Here is a 17417-nt window from a genome sequence, read left to right as displayed (position 1 = left end):
TGGGTCTATCTGACCTTTGACCTGTGTAACTAGTTTTGCAATATTCCCTAGTTAGTGGTCTCAGGGAGGTCTTACTAAGTGCCTGTGCTCACAGAATCCAGAACATTGCGATAAAACACTGAATGGTGTCCACTAACCAGTGTTGTGAAGGTCAGCCAATAATACAGCACTGGTTTGGGCAGGTACTTGCTGGAGGAATGTTTGCAGCTTTATAGTTGAAAGGGAAATATGCTACGCAGGTGGGTTCTATCATTGTTGGTAATTCTCATTAATGATCACAAGTGCAAAATATGGATTTTTCAGTAACGGACAGGAGTAGTGAGACTAAAAGCTGAAATTCACTTTGAATATAATTTGTAGGTTCCAGATAATTAAAAGATTGGGTTTAAGATGCATCTTACCTAGATGTATGAGCGACATGGTGAGTAGGCTACAAACTTTAATGTCTTAAAACATGAAAGGGCAGGCAGGCACAAATTCCTTCAAAGTCCCAGCCTTACGGTGCTAGGCGCTCTCTGTTCCACCACATTCAGGCTTTCCTTACTTCTCCCCATGAAAGACTCGTCTGACCGCACCTACAAAAACCAGTACAAAATTGATCACTTCAAGCCAAGAACTTCAATCAGATTAGTGGAATTGAGAAAGTTCAGAGTTTTAACAATCAGTTCACATACGGTCTTCAACATTCCAGATCCGGTGGTCCGGGAGTCTATTGAGTAGAGGTGAAATAAGGATGTTAACCACTCACTGATATATATATATATATATCTCCTGCCAGTCAGGCACAAATAAGGGCTTATTCCTTTGTACTTTAAACAATAAAACTACATGTCATTAATAAAACTCCAAGTGACGTTCACACATGGGGAGATAGGTTGTAATGCATTACTTCTTCTCTGGGTTGCATGTCTGAGGCAAGGAAGACTGGTGAGCTTCTGCAGCTCAGTGATGCTCTCTTTGGCCTCAGTGTGGGCACTAGGCACAATCAGTAGCTTTGTCATGTTGGCTGTTCCCACAATCTGAAACCCAACCAAGAGAAAATGGACTTGGGAAGTACTGAAAGTTTCAAGCAGGAAAGAGCTGAATGATGCCAGGCAAAGATAAGGAGTTAGTTTGTATTCAGTCTGCAAACATGTAATGTGCTGCATCATCATTTTGAAACCAGTAGAGGGCACTCCAACAAGACTTGCAGGAAAAGACAAACCGTTATCATGTCCACAACACATTGCAATGACAAAAAAATGCTTCAAATATTTGTGATTGGCACTTATAACATATATTCTGCAATTTTGTTAAAAAACAAAAAAAATAATATCCTGCCAACATTCAGTTAACGATTTAAAAACATGAAAATGACCAAGCTAAGATGAGGATGTTCAAGCTTGGAGAGAAGTGTTCAAGTGATCAACACGTTAGCGATTATTCCACCTCTATATTGCTCTGGTACAATCTAATAATGTTATTGTCAGTTTGAACAGGAAAAAAGACAATTCCTTCTTATCATCCAGTGTGTGTACTGACCTGGTGAGTGGACTGACTAATGACTGAAGGAGCATTGTAGGAGCTCAGTGACTGTATGTCGTCACAACTGCCATACACCACCACCACATCTTCCATGGTGCCGTCATAGATGTTTAGCTTGCTGTTCACCTCCAGGTCGACCACGTAGGCCTTGGCCAGATGATTACAGATCTTCCTGTAAGTCCAGCCCTTTACAGAAGCAATGGACACTTTATGTGAGTATCATGCTTTACCACACTTTATTTAAGTGACATAACGCTACTTTTATTTATGAGACATTAGGTGACATTTTATACCACAGCCTTATTAAATTCCTGACTGGCATTCTTTAGAATTTCAGTTACAGTTATGGAGTGGTTTCAGGCTGTTTGACCTTACACTTAAATGAAATGTTACTTTGTTACCAAGTTGGAAATTAATAGAACCACGCAACTACATATCCAAGCATGTTACATAATTCTGAAATAATGTATTATAGTCAGGTTCTATGGTCCTGACCAAAGCCTGCAGTGATTGACCGAGCTACAGCTCATCAGGAGTTCAGGGTAAGTTAGCTTAGCAATGAGAAGAACTGAATTAATGACTGAACTGAAAGAAAAAAAAATATTTAGAATTTTGCGAATGCAGTCTGGTGCACTTCTGCAAACATGCCTGTTTTAGGGACCAAAAAGAAGACAATTCTGTTAGCAAATAACAATAGGTCCCAACAGTGTTCAGATCTATTATACCACTCCCAGTCCCTATACATGGACTCTTTTTCTCAATGTACAATACTCATTTTACACGTTGACAAAAGTTAGGTTGACCAAAATGTATTATCTGTGCCTGCCTGAGCCCAGGTGTAAGGGACAATGCCTTTGTTCCGTGCTACTCACAGACACGCTGAATATAAACACTTCCAAGTGAATATGAAATAAACAATGACAAACAAGACTACGCATTCATGCGGGAAAACAGTATCTGCTACATTGGTCACAGGAGTGGCCGACTGCTGAGAGGCAGAAGTTTTTCTGACCTGGTAGATGATGTGCTCCATAATGGTGGCTGTGCTGATCTTCACAGCCAGTGAGTGCCAAATCTTGTACTCCAGTGAGGGGAATTCAGGGAAGACATCAAAGGCCTCAAGCAGGGAGTCAATGGGAATTAAGCAAGTCTGGTAGGAAAGACAGTTAAGCAGACCCACATTTAGACACAGACTGCTTAAAAAACGGAACTGAACATGACTCATTGCATTTTACCAGAAAGCAAATTGAAGAAACTTTGCAATCACACGGAAAACATTTGAAAAGACAGTGGTGCAGAGAGTCTGGCGTACCTGAGTAGCAGTTTCGCTTGTGACAGTAACCTCCATGGGTTGCTGGGTGAGGCAGTTGAGCTCCCCCAGGATAGTGCCACAGCTCCTGTAGTCTGTCTGGCTATTCTTCTCCTTTGGCTTCTTGCTTCCCAGGTTTGGGCTCTGACCTTTGATCTGACAGGGGAAACAAAACACTGCGTTCAGGAGACAAAAACAGTGACCGCTCAGACCTGTACAATTATGTCCAAAGGATGTTTGATGGCCTACCAGAAGTAATGAGAATGCTCTCTCCCTGAAGAAGGCAATAGACAGAATGCGTTGGAACATCTCGTTTTCGTGACATAGACGTTTAAGGCATTTTAAAGAGTGCCAAAGAGCATTTTTTACTTTTTGACACCTCCCCATTCAGCGCCTTCAGTTAACCTGTCTTGTGTCACCATTAGATGCAACTGAGGGGCCCTTTACATGAACCCTAGCTTCACTGAATCTGGTTCATTTTTCACACCTATCGAATCTTTTAATTGCGTAAGGATGGAGCCTGGTAACAAGAGATTTGCGTAAAGAGTAACACACCAGTTTGGGATGAACTGACTGTAGTACATACCCCACGCCTGTTGGTGGCGCTTTAGCGCTAATACAGACAACTGAAAAAACGTAGAAGAAGACAAGAGGACATGGGTAAGCAGCCAGTAAACAAGCTACAATTAGCAACGTTTAGCCTAACCACATAGCCTACATTTAATCTGCACAGTAATACATTATGGTGGTTAATACAATCGGTGGTCAGAGCAGACTATAGGTTATGCGAAAATTAATTTGATTTTCTATTGATAATAAAGAGTTTGGAACAGTGCAACATGATATGTCTGTGAGTTGTTTAAATGCCTTTGCTTTATTGAGAGGCTGAGCTTGAGCATTTCCCATGAGGCATTGCTCCGACCATTCTACAAAGCTAATTAAATCGCTGGCCAATTTATATTTGTGGTCATGAGAGTAATGTCACGTCTGAATAAAAAGAATTAGATCAAGGTAGGAGGCTAAACAAAAATCAGTATGCTCGATTCATGAGAGCGAATTCGAGACCCACCACGAGTGTGAAGTAGAAGGAGAACAAGTGATATATATATTGGTTGGAGCAATAACATCATCAGGGCGCGTGAATCCGTGCAGACGAACACCATCCCCCGTAGCGAATCAAATCTAGTCACTTTCTACCCCAGACTTCAATCGTTGCGGATAGAGAGTGCTCGTCTACATGATAGGGCTATCTGTATAGTGCACGTTGCGGACGAAGACAAACTAGATGAGTGGGAGGCAGCCCGTTATACATGGAAGACTATATCAAGGTCGTGGGCTGAATTCAATGACAAAAGACAATACGCAGCCTTTGTGAAAGATCTTTCTCTGTATGCTCACATTAATCTATATTATCTGCTGCTCAGATAACAAGTCTGTTGACCAGCTTTTGTGATAATCTCAGACCTGTGGTTCTTAGTGTTAAAGATGACCCATACCCTTCCCCTAACCTTTAAGGGGTCATCCAGTGTTTTTTTAACCTATACCAGAATAAAATGATCCTCAGAAAGACTTAACACAGTCAATGGGTCACTGAAAGAAAATCTTCAAAATCCCTGAAATGCCTCGTTTTAGAATATGGACAACTTTCATTTGACAGGACTGTCTCAACATTTTCCTTTTTTTTTTTTTTTAAGTGGAAAAAAGCCTATGTATGCCTTTTTAAAATATTGCACTTGCATGTGTATAACTACATGTAGAGCTACATTGACTCTATGGTTAACTCAATTCACTGTGTACTTAAAACACAGCTGTATTAATATGTCATAATATTGAGACTTGAAGATAAAGCTTTGTTAGTTGAAGTAAAAGCAGAGGTTTGTTGCATTTATTCTGCTTCTTCAGCAAGCGTTGCGTAAAAAAGCTAAATCAGATAGTTAATGGGTACTATCTAACACACAATGTAAAGCATCAAGTATAAATTAATGTCTTTCATGTAAGCACACCACAACCATCTCAGTTAACATCCCATTATTTCTACTGTATACGTTTAAAACATGGAACACACCACTGAGAAACTGAGCATGGTGAAAATCACACTGATTAATGTACTGAATGGTCCCTACAGCTAACAGGGAATGCCATGGCATTGATGAGGCACTGTGTGTAGTTGGCGATTACCCATGTTAAATCATATAATGCTCTATTTCACTGAGGAACATGCTATGAGAGAAAAAAAAATATGTTGCAATTTCTGGGAAACACAGATGCAGTAGCGAGTATATGGTTGCAAAGTCTACTCGATCTTTGTGCTCACATCCCCTTCTGCTACGGCCACCCTAACCTGTGAGGTCATCTGGGGATCTTAATGTTCAAAACTGACCACCAGTCTTTGCAGGGTTCCATAGTGATGCTACATTTCGTAGACTCAGACAGAGTGTGTCTATCTTAGGAGGTCTTCAGCGTAAAAATAACAGAACAAAGACTTGCTTTTTCAAAGTACCCATTCTTGCCAATGTGAGGAACTGATATTTAACAACCAGATCACATGGTAGGTAAATGTATCAGACCATGAGAGTAAGAGGACTATTATCCTCTAGCTTTCCAAATAACACATAATTGCACTATCACGCTTTAATGTGTTCAAATTGCTAATATTAAAGCTACATTATAAGGTGGACATAAAGTACAATTTGCACATAATTAGGCCTTTGCTGTATACTTCGTGTTCATCTACAGAGTCTCTCAGAGGCAGGCTGATTAGTATCTAGATCAAGATGTAAAAAACACTGTGTTGATTTCATATTATATTCATGCATGCTGTTTCATAAGCTGAACCAAAAGCATCGAAATGGAAGATTCTATGTCATGTATAAAAGGGGGGGCATATGCATTTCACACTTTATACAAGCCCACACACTAAGAACTGTATCTAAGTTAATATAAATGACTGTGTATAAATAAATAAAAAGGGCTCTATTATCTATGAGTCACAGCCACACACCATCTCCTAAGTAGTGATGTGCCCGGATCCCAATGTAATTTGGGAAAGCACAAATAATGCGATGGAAAGAGATATTTCTTCAACCCGAAGTTGCTTGTTATTATTCTGGAAAAAAGTGAGCTCCATAATTGACTTGTCTTATCTGTGCGTCCATGTTTCTTCAAATCAATTCAATCATTGTGGATGACGATAAAAATGTCTGTTCTGTTTGCAACATAGGACTTCAATATCACTAACTAGTCATTTCATTGACTACACATTATTTAAAAGTCCCAGATATCACTCAGAGAAACCCCAAACTCTTGCACCGAGGAGGTTCATAAAACTTAGTTTAGTTTAAAATAAAAAATTAAAATGAGAGAGAGAGATGTATGAGTTCCATACAGCATGATGTTGTGGAACTATATTTCATATTTAACTGTACATAATTAATAAATCAGTTTGATGCTTTAAAGGCACTTGCATTGCCAATGAATATCAGGTTAGAACATTTGCCCGATTTAACGTGACTTCTGGTCTAAAACGCCACCTCCGGTCTTCTATCTGAATACAGACACAGACCCGGATCATTGTTGGTTAAACAGATACGGATCGTGATGTCTCTGTGCACTTCTACTCCTAGGTGTGACACGCCGCTCATCGCTCATGAGGCTATGAACTATTGGATATCCAATGTTCTCTTCCTGTCTTTCACTTGGTTTCACTCTTGTCCAAATGAAATAATGCCACTGGGTGATACAGTGCGTTCAGAGTGCTCAGGTGATGTGGGTTGTGTTTCAACACCGGATCTGTTTTAAACGCGTTTGTAAAATTACATTTCATGCGGGGCAATGAAAGGCTGATGGTCATCCAACAGCATAGAAAATGATTATCACATTAAAGCAGACAGAAAGCAGAGAACAGGCTGGTGGAATAAGGCCTGATTTACGATTTCTGTCTAACAAAACCTAATTAGCATGAGTCTTGACGCAAACACTGTAATTGCTTGTAGATGTTAGTTAGCGCTATAATTAAAGGCCCAAATTAATTCCATTCCTCAGACCACATACCTTGACCATGCCTGAGACAATTAAATGTATTCCACTCGGAGGGTCATTTTCTCGGATGATAGTATCTCCATAGTCAAAGAACAGAAGCTGTGCCACTCTCTGAAAAGTATGAATGAAAGAATGATTAACGGAATTGATTGGTTGATTGAACTTGATCGAACTCTGTCTAAAAAGATTATGAACAACAGTTTCATGCCTATTTCACTAACACAGTCGGATTGCTTTAAACAAACGAGTTCCACTTTTCCATAACATTTTGTAATTCTACCTTAAAGAATTGGATCTTGGAAGCATCTTTGGAGAGCCATGGCAGACTCTGCAAGAGCTCCTCAGCTGTAGGGGCTGATATGGTCGGTGGGAATTTGGTGAGTTGTTTCATCTTAATCTCGATCATCTGCAGAGATGTAGAGATTCTTAGACACTTTTTCAACACATCAAAAAAGCCATTTATCACTGAAGACAGCACAACCGCAAGTGAGACTGGCATTCCATTTCTCTGACAAACACGCTCCAGCATCTTTTACCCTAGCCTACCTTCTGGAGCTTTGATGCTTCTATGTCATCCAGGAGGCCCCCTGACATGAGGGAATGAATGGCGTCCCTCTCACTGTTCAGCACCGCCCGGATGGCCTGCCGGGTCTTTACAGAGATTGCAATCTCTGGATGGTCTCTCTGTAGGAAACCTTGGAAAGGGACAGGCCAAATTCAAGATATCGGCTTCCCTCACAGGATTACAGAGCGGATCTACGTAGAATTAGGTGATGCTTGACCTAATCCCCCTCAAAAAACATCTGGTCTGATGTCATGAATTTGCAGTTTTCCCCAAAAGTGACAGAGTGAACGTGTTTTAATCCCACTCAATCTTGTTATTGTATTTTCAGGTCTTTCATAATGCATTGTCACTGCCTGTGATTTAAATGCTAATGAGGTGAATCATGCACAGTGGACTTTACTTGGAATTGAAGCTCTGTGTGGTATAGACCAGACAGTGTTGTATGTTGTTTTCAACAGACATTATCATATCTTTTTTTTTTAAAGACTGTTCTTTTATGTTGATGCTTTTTTGGGGGGGACAATTGACAATGGATTGTTGCATCCATTAATCCCTTCTTCCTCTCTTCTTAAGACCCTTTAGCCCCTTGCAGCAGACATAATCTTCTATGTTTTGTGATCTGTCCCATTTCCTTTGATGACCGTATCTGAGGATATTGCTCTAAAAGCACACCATAGACAGGTCTCCCTCTTCCAGGCCGAGGACGGGGTGAAAAAGAGACATCAGGCTGTGCAAGCCAGGAGACTAGTACGACCTGACACTGTGAGAAGATTAGAGCCATTATGTGCCTGCTTTCCCGTACAAAAGTTTCCTGGAGCTAGGTTCACCGGATACCCAACACACATATGGTTCACATGCATAAAATGATGAGATTTAACAGAATTAAAGCATCATACAGTTGATTCACTTCAACACTGCTAGACCAAAGGTTTTCTATTGGCTAACTAGAAACTAAATAGGAAGACCATTGAGGAGAGTTCTTTATATTCACTAGGTGAAAAGGGGTTTGCCTATTTTTACTATTCTTACCCAGCGCCCTGACTCCTTCCTGTCGGTTCTTCTCCAGAATGGATTTCAGTTCCTGAGACACAGAGGGTTAGTACCATATTAGCTATAATCATCCTATGGTTTCATCAGGAGTATTTAAAGGTATTAGTGCCTTGCATTATTACCGCCCATTGTTACAGGCAAGTAATATTACTTTGAACACAAGTGAGCACGACTGTGCTCAGCACCGCCTAATATGATTCACCCTTTACTCTACCATGAAGCACAGCAAGGATAAATGCTCAAAAACAACCAAAGAAATACATTCTAAAAATGGCACGTGTCAAACTTCTGTCTTGACGTGTTAAAAAAATTAGATACACTACCACAAAACAAAAGTCTTCTTATGTTACAGCTTCTCAGTATTATGGACTCACATATATGACACCCTTAACTAATTCACTTTCAAGAAGCTAAAAAATGATTTGTGCTCATCTGAAAAACACATTCATTATCAATGTCAAATACGTATGAGACATAATTAAATGTCTCAATTTAAAAAAATAAAAACTATCAAGTGGACAAACCCTAAATTCGACATCAAGTGGGCTGCACTCATCAAGATAATGGCATTGTATGGCTTTATGTCTGATTTTCCACTTACCGTGGAGATGCTCTTGTCATCAGAGATGTGGTCAATGATTTTGCTAATGTCCTCCACACCAATGACGTAACCTTTTCCAATGTCATACCCAAAGCTAAGCTGTTTACTTATCTGACGATTGGTCACCTTTATCAATTTGGGTATCATTATCTGGAGATTTAAAAATGACACATGACAAATTAAGCAATGCTATTGTTTTGAGCTTAATACCCTACAAACAGATGCTAAAGCTAAATTGTTACACATATTCATTACATTGCATTTGTAATGAATCATAAACAAATCACAAAATGCATAAAACACACCACTAAAAAGGTATTTTACCAAAAATCTTACTACAGTGGCTGGAGAACTGTATGGAGCATGATTTTATAGAAGGAAAATACGTACCTTAACCAATCTCAATGCCCTGGTCAGTCGAAACATTTTAAACACGCGGACAATTTTGATCATCTGAATATTGATTTCTGCCAGGCCAAAATGGGTCTCTATGAAGATATCCACAGCAGACATCAAAATAATGAAAAAATCAAACTGGTTCCAGTGATTGAAAAAATAAGCTCTTCTCATGGCCAGGGCCTGTGGAACATGATCAAATACCTCAGTGATTGTTAACTGAAAGCAGTTATTAGACCAGTTATCACACTCCCATTAGTGAGTTAAGTTAATAATCACTGATTTTGTTCATATAAGGAAGACTATTGATCTCCTACCTTAAGAACTGCTTCAACAACATAGATCGCACAGAAAATGTAGTTGAGGACCTGTAGATCCATATCATGGCCAACCTGAGGGGTGAACTCAAGGGCGATGGGAAATATGTTGAGCAGAATCACCACATACATGAAATACTCAAAAGGCACACTGAACACCACCTGGTAACTCCTTTTAAGCCACAGATTCCTGCAAAAAAAATGACCGGTTATTTAACTTCAAGTGAATGTGATTTAGAATTGCTTTCAGTTACTACAGTCTGCAAATGTTCACCTTGGTGGCTTCAGTTTATCAACTTTGACATTGTACAGCCAGTCTTCCAGTTTTCTCAGGAGGATTACAAAGAAACCTTTCAAGTCCCAATACTTCTTCACATCCTGGACAGTAATGAACCTGAAAAAGGTAGCATTCATATGGCTCACTACAAAATCTGCCTACATAGTAAGTGTTATTTATTTGTTCCTGGTAAAATCACAGTCATACAACCAGAGCATTTGCTACTTAATATTTAGATTTAAATTTGTCAGCAAGTTTCGGCTCTATCTGTTGAGTTGAGCAAACTGAATAAGTTAGCACATTTTGCCTTTGCTATGGTTCACAGTTTGTCAAATGTTGACATGCTGTTTCATGTAGAGACGAACCAGTGTGCTATGCTGGTGTTCTATCACTCAGTGCGGTTACATGTGTCCAGTTTTCGAGCGTAGTCGGGTTTCAATCGAAGATCCATTTCATGTCACTTCCCAAATCTAGATTTCCTGTGTCTGACTGAAATCAGATATACACCCCCAGATAAGTGATCGGATCTGGTTGGAAATCGGACAACGCGCGCTTGTAACTTTTGAAACTAGATTACAACTGGACAACAACTACTTTTGTGCATTAGCTGATAATGAAAACAGCGCCACCTATTGTAGTGGAATATGACATGCTTTCGGACAAGATCTGGATTTGTCCCGGCCATGTACTGTGAGATAACGCAGTTAACCCCCCATGGATAGAGAAGTCGGGCTTTGGCCGAAATCGGGTTTATGCCATCATGTAAACGTACTGAATTTCTCCTACCCAACTGTTTCTAGTAGGCAAGTCAGATGAAAAGAATGGCAGACAGTCATAAAATCCTGCTGCTAGTTGTTTCCAGTAAGCAAATCTAATAGGGCTGCAAAAAATGACAGAACACCTGACTGCAGCCTTAAGTTTAACATTAAGCTGCTATGAAGTGTTCGTGATATTTGAGAATAAATAAACATGGTTATGAGTATATGAGCACAGTATCATCCCTGTACCCGATACTAGTATCGGCTTCATGGCATCCTTAGTTTTAGGGCATCACCAAAGTGAAGTGGAACATGAAGACCTTGGTTTGTGTGTCACAGGCTCTCTGTCCCAATTACAAGTTGCACAGCAGCAGAGACAGTTTCAGTATTGAAATTAAGAAAAAGTTTGAATGTTGATGTGAAAAGCAGCATTAAATTATCATAAAATAGTTTAAGTGAAGGAAGTACTTTTAGAGCATAAGCCTGCGTCATCTTCAAATATGACTGTCTTCATTAACTCCATTTACTCAGTACGTAAACAAGGTGCAAATCTGAATTCTATAATTTAACTCACTTATGGGCTTGTGGAAGTGAGTCATGGACTGAAGAGTACTTAAAATAACACACTTGAATGCATGATTAGAAGTGATTACTCAGGTCACTGGCCAAGAGTTCTCCACACTCGTACAGCGGGAAGGAACAACAAGTTTGGCTGGCTATAATTACTGATAAAACATGGACCAAAATGCTTCTCAAAGCAATCATGATAACAAATATATCTTCTCATTTGAATGTAAAATCATATTTTGGGCACAACACTGGTTGAACAATCACAAATGTTGAGACTGATTGGTCCATCCAACTTGAAAAATGAATGAAAAGCACTGACTTTCCTTTGAGGTCGGACATGTTGTCTGCAGCGTTAATCAATGTGCGTGCAGCCTGCCGGTTAAGCATTCCAGAGCTGTACTGCTTCCAATAGCTTGTCTAAAAGACAAACACAGCAGGGACCCTATTTAAGACATGTGATATATTAAGCATTCTCTTCTTTGTAACATTTTTCCAGCAATGAGTCGATTATAACCTTGTTATCCAGCCAGTTGGAAGGTAAAACATCTATGTTATCCATCCTTTCTAAGATGTTGGGTATCCTAATGAGTTTATACAATATTGTGATTATTTTTCTGTCTCCATAACAACTTAACCGGATGGGCTACTCCTCAATCAGGATGGATGTAATGACCATGTGAGGGGAGGCCCATATCCTTAAGTGAAAGTGAGGGATATGACCTTCTGAGCCTTCAGGACTCGCATTCGTGCTTCTTCCATCATGTCTTCGCGCTCTCTCTGAGAGGGAACATAGGGGATGTCGTTTTCACAGTCTGGGCACGTAGTCACACGAGCCGTTGGGCAGTAGTCCTCAATGCTGACCTGGTAGGTAGGAAAATCCCTTCAATATTCTCTTCTCTTTAGTAAAGCACATGTTATAATGCCAAAAACTCAAACACCATATTTGCCCATTATAAATAATTAAGGCTTGAACTAAATTACCACTGACCTCTCCATTTAGAACTAGAGAGAACAATTATTATGACTAATACCAGTGCTGTTTTCTACAAAAGTAATGCTAAGTAAGCATTGTGTCATGTCCATATAAGTCATGGCCACCAGGCACCACAGCACTGACCTCTTCATCAGATGTTTTGTACGGATCTTGAACATGCACTGTCTGCTCTGCTATTTCCCAGTTAGCATCTGCCAGGAACCTGTCAATTTTGAGCATGCTCAGAGTGTTCATGGAACTCTCAGTCACACGTTGCACTGCACTGTACATGGCCATGCGTTTGGCCTGAGAGACATCACAGAGGCCTGAGGATGCAGAACTGTGAAGGTTACTCAACAAAAAACAAAAGAAATGTCTTACCAATCAAGTTTCCCTTTCAATATAGACGAGTACAGATTCAGACCATGTTGAGTCTAACACACATGTATTTAACACTTACACAGCTCATTGTGTTATTAAATGACTCCAGGAAACATTTGTAAGCCTTACCTAGCAGATTCAAAAACTTTGACAAAGTGGTTGCATTGATCAGAAGGGTGAGAACCACCACACCAGAGGAAAGAAGCAAAACCTAAAATAGTACAATAAATGTATTATTTGTATGCCTTAATACACATAAACAGACTAACACAGAGAAATGCATTTTTTTTGTTCTGGCATGTCTCAGTGAAGTCATAACTACTGTCCACACTGAATTAAGCTAAGGCCTTGATGTGACTTTCAGCACCTTTTCTCGCACAAGAGTTTTCTCCAATCCTTCTTCCTGGAAAGCCATGAGTGTGAGACTCAAGCAGAAGGCTCCTTTAGTTCCTCCCCACACACAGACTGAAGCCCACTGCCATTTGAAGCCATAGCCAATGCGGACCAACAAAGGTGAGAGCACAACAATGGCGATTAACCTGGGGGCATATCAAAATTGGAATATACTCAAACTAGATTTGGATGATGTTGTGGTTTATGTCAACAGCCAAGGCAAAAGAGTTTTGGTCTGGAACAGCTATTAAAATGGTTTCCCCCCCAGTGATTCCAGGCCAAGTGGCGAGTAATGAACCCTCCATCCACAAGTGGAGTGACGTGCCTTCTTTGGCTGACTGAAAACCAGACATGCCACAGAAGTCAAGCGAGACCAGACCAGAGCCTGCACAAGGAGTTGAGTGGCATGTGCACATACGCAATAAGCATCAGGCCTGCTTAAACACAGACTCACTCCTTTTTCTATTGCAGTTCTTTGTCAGCTTTTTAGGGCCAGTACCCTCAGTCCCAATGTAACCTCTCATTCAATAAATAAAACCAACAAGATGGTAACAACACCCCAATTAACTCACACTTCAGGGTTCGTGTTGCCGATTTCTCTGAGACAGTCAAGGCATATTCACCTCACCATCAAGTTTAGTGCCAAACAGGCTATTTCTGAACATCTATCCACAAGTAAGAATAACTATACATGGCAGCATTCTATAATCAACTAGGCTTCAAACTTGGAAAAATAGAAGAAATGCGCAGACAAACAACGTTTAGTCTAAAAATGTATTCTAAAGGGAATTTTTAGTTTTTTAACAGGGTATTTTTTCTTCAGATTCATACTCATCTCCTGATATCATCAGTATAAAAAAGCTTGGGCTGCAGGTTGGCATCTATCAAATGCAGGTTTGACTGACCGTGAATATTTTACTGACCACTGCATATTTACAAGTTTTAGCAGTTCACTATTAAAAACTGCTTTCTGATTTGGAAATATAATTTGTCTCAGTTAAAGGTTCACCAAAAGGGCCAGTATGAATCTACTCAATTGCAGCATGATAAAATACATAAAAAACAAACTGTAGAATAGAACTTTGTAATGTGCAGCATCTATATGTGTATAATAACAATGTTTCTTAACTCCCTTGTAACACTAGGGGGGTATTCATCGTACGTGGTTTAGTGACAAGCCTGGATAAGTAAACTCAGAGTAAGCGGTAAACCTCCCAATAGAAGAGCCCTCTGACGTTGTTTTGCTAGGAGAATTAACCAATGGGGGTTCTTGTATTAGGAGGTTTACCGCTTACTCTGAGTTAACTTATCCAGGTTTGTCACTTAACCACATATGACAATACCCCCCTGATGTAACAAAAGACAAGACCACTTCTGCCTTACCTTATTATGTACACTGAAAAGTAAAGAACAATGATGTTGAAGAAATCATTCAAGGTCAAATGCTCAAATGCTCTGGAAATAACTATGCCAACGAGGAAGAAAATAAGTGTGTTGGCCAGGTATGTCAACATTTCCCAGAATCTGATGAAGGCAAACAGAAAATACAAATTCTTCTTTTACAAACACCAAAGCATATACATATATAATAAGTGATGGCAATGTAAGGCTCTGGTCAAATGTGACTCTGTTTTGTATCACTTTGAGTATATACTATGAAAATATGCTAGGTTGAACCTACCGTATGAGAAATACTTCAACTTCAGGACTAAAGTTGACAATGTCCAAAAGAAGTCCAACCATGAGCACAGAAATGACTCCTGACATTCCCATCCATTGAGCTAAATCAAATCACAAAGATACTAAGAACCTGAACAATACACTTCACCATCAATCTAGAAAAACAAATGCATGTTTCTTACCAATATAAAAGGTGATGTACGCCGTTGCCAAGGTAATGGTGATTTCTATCAGTCCATCATTAAAGATATATGACAGCCAAAACATCACTAACTTAGCCATGATGATGCCTAAAAGAGGGCTTCCCACAATCTGCAGGATCATCTTCACTGCAAACTGTGATCCTGAAGGATAAAACAAACTTCCATAGGTTGAAGGAAATTCCGTGGAATCAAATAACACTATGCCGCCTATGTATTTAGAGCTGTTAATATGAACTTTGTTCTACTATTTAAAATGTATTGGTTACGAAAAAAATTGTCAAGGTCTTTGAGATATTTGTGACATTGTCAACCTGAAGTTGACATTTACAAAATACTCTCAATTACCACTGAGTCAATATGGTAAAAGTGACCCATACCATCAAAGGGCGTCAGATCTGTGGCAAAATCTTTAAAGGCATCAAATATGATGTAAGAGGCACCATCACTGAACAGTGACTCTCCCTCGATTAAAAGAGGTAATGCCTTCGCAGTTCCTGTGGAAACAAGGCAAGAGGGAATATCACTCATTCAACATCTCATTTTATAACATTGATGTAAAAATTTGTACAAAGGATGTATAGTGCTTACCTAGGCTTCTCAACAGAGCTGATGACATGAAAGGATCAGTTGTGCTGACAATCGCTCCAAACATCATACCAGTATACCAGTCCCAATTGTAAGAAAAGACTTTGACAACTAACAATGCTATCAATGATGTACTGATGAGAAATCCTGGTATTGCTAGCAATAGAACCTGTTAAATAACAATAGAAAAACTGATATTGCATGCACATATTTTCCGAGGGGAAAATGTCAATATTTGTGATGCCCATCCCACCCCAAATCAGCATGAGAGTATAGAAACAGAATATGTCATAATATCTCTGGAATATGTTTAGCGTACACACATTATAAAAAAAACAAAGAGCTGAATTTTGTTTTACCTGTGGAAGGAACTTCCAGAAGACGTGATGTTCTATTTCAAAGGCACAACTGAATATGAGAATTGGCATGAATGTGTGAATCAGTAATTGGGGGTTGATGTTGGCAATTTGATTGGTGTAGGCATCAACCTGAGAAGTATTATTAAAGTTATCTCATTATGATACATTTTAGCATGTACTAAGTGTATTTAATCAATTCTGAGTTTTCCAGAGAAATCTTCCATACCTGTGGATAGTGAAAACTTAATAATCCCATCACAATTCCACAAACAGCCATTATAACTGTGTATGGCAACATCAGGGATTTCAGAAGGGTCCTTACAATAGCTGTACGGCAGAATAAATATAACATATTAAATATTAATATGAAATAAAGTAAGAAACTATTACAAACATGCTACTTAGGTTGTAAACGGGGTTGCGCCAATTATTGTAACAGGCCTGAATGTTTTCTGCTCAACCTAGTTTCACTGAGAAAATTTCCCATTTATGATCTCCAGTCTTTTTAAAAATAATTATTGAATGAGAGTAAAGGAATGTAAGCAATGACAACCTTATACATACTGTGAGTGAAACAGATGCCTTTGACCTTTGTTTTCTTTCCTTGTGTTAACTATGCCCATACCATCCAAACAAGTTAAAAGGCCAATATTCTCAAACAGGTTGGTTTCATTCACGGCTTTAAACTCTTTAAACTCCTAAGGCAGTAATTTTCCAAAATATTGAAAAATATAGCTTACTTGTTGTATTGACACTTTCATAAACACCTATTTCTAGAAAGTTGTAGAACAACACTTAAGCAAAGACATTCTTAATTCTTAATTATCTTAACCACAAGCCCTCTTTATTTTTTTAACTGTCGGCTTAAAAAAATTGGCCTAATTGGTGACGATACAGCCTGTCTCAATGACCATCAACTATGAGCGCTGAATTATAATATTGACCTCTATTGAGTGTTTCTAAATAAATAAACAAATACTTTTAACAACAATTTACTTAAATGAATCAATTTTGCAAATCTGCCCTCTAGTAAAGCAAGGATATGGTTCAAGCTGACTAACCTCCAAATAGACATGCTCCAAATATAGTCAGTATAATTCCTGGCTGCTTATTTTGATAGAGGATTCCCCATCCTGTGTCTTCAGAGGAGTTGCGAGCAATGTTGTCCATTTTCAGGATACTTCACCTTCACCTTTACCAGTATACTTCAGTCTGGTGCACACCTTCACAAAAACAGACCGAATATAACAGTCAAACAGTCCCTCCAGGATCTAAATGCGATTTTTGTTTCTCACTTAAACTCCACATTTATTAGAAAATAAAATAATCAGATGAGGTATTTCAGTATTTTTGGCAATAGTATTTTGATGTTTTTTTGTTTTTGTGTTTAACTTGAACATGGTCGTCAATCCATCACACCTGAAATCCATCGAGTGGA

The 17417-nt window shown here is 39.1% G+C and overlaps 1 protein-coding gene across 1 annotated transcript; it reads right to left on the bottom strand.

Annotated features, from left to right (window-relative positions):
- Positions 1 to 482: 482 nt before the first annotated feature.
- On the bottom strand, positions 483 to 17149 carry LOC308367657 (sperm-specific sodium:proton exchanger-like; the record flags this gene model as incomplete). The annotated part of the gene is made up of 27 exons (XM_080841636.1): positions 483 to 575; positions 675 to 709; positions 890 to 1019; positions 1522 to 1710; positions 2537 to 2674; positions 2837 to 2989; positions 6884 to 6982; positions 7152 to 7277; positions 7418 to 7566; positions 8466 to 8517; positions 9088 to 9237; positions 9478 to 9666; positions 9801 to 9990; positions 10075 to 10194; positions 11725 to 11822; positions 12126 to 12266; positions 12523 to 12704; positions 12889 to 12970; positions 13127 to 13298; positions 14536 to 14676; positions 14834 to 14933; positions 15015 to 15176; positions 15413 to 15529; positions 15624 to 15789; positions 15980 to 16108; positions 16206 to 16306; positions 17041 to 17149. 27 exons carry the CDS (start codon positions 17147 to 17149, stop codon positions 483 to 485), a joined length of 3513 nt encoding a protein of 1170 aa, XP_080697762.1.
- Between the last annotated feature and the right edge of the window lie 268 nt (positions 17150 to 17417).

This window comes from Sprattus sprattus (genome assembly GCF_963457725.1).
Source record: "Sprattus sprattus genome assembly, chromosome: 7".
NCBI lineage: Eukaryota > Metazoa > Chordata > Actinopteri > Clupeiformes > Clupeidae > Sprattus > Sprattus sprattus.
This window is presented reverse-complemented; position numbering and strand designations above follow the sequence as displayed.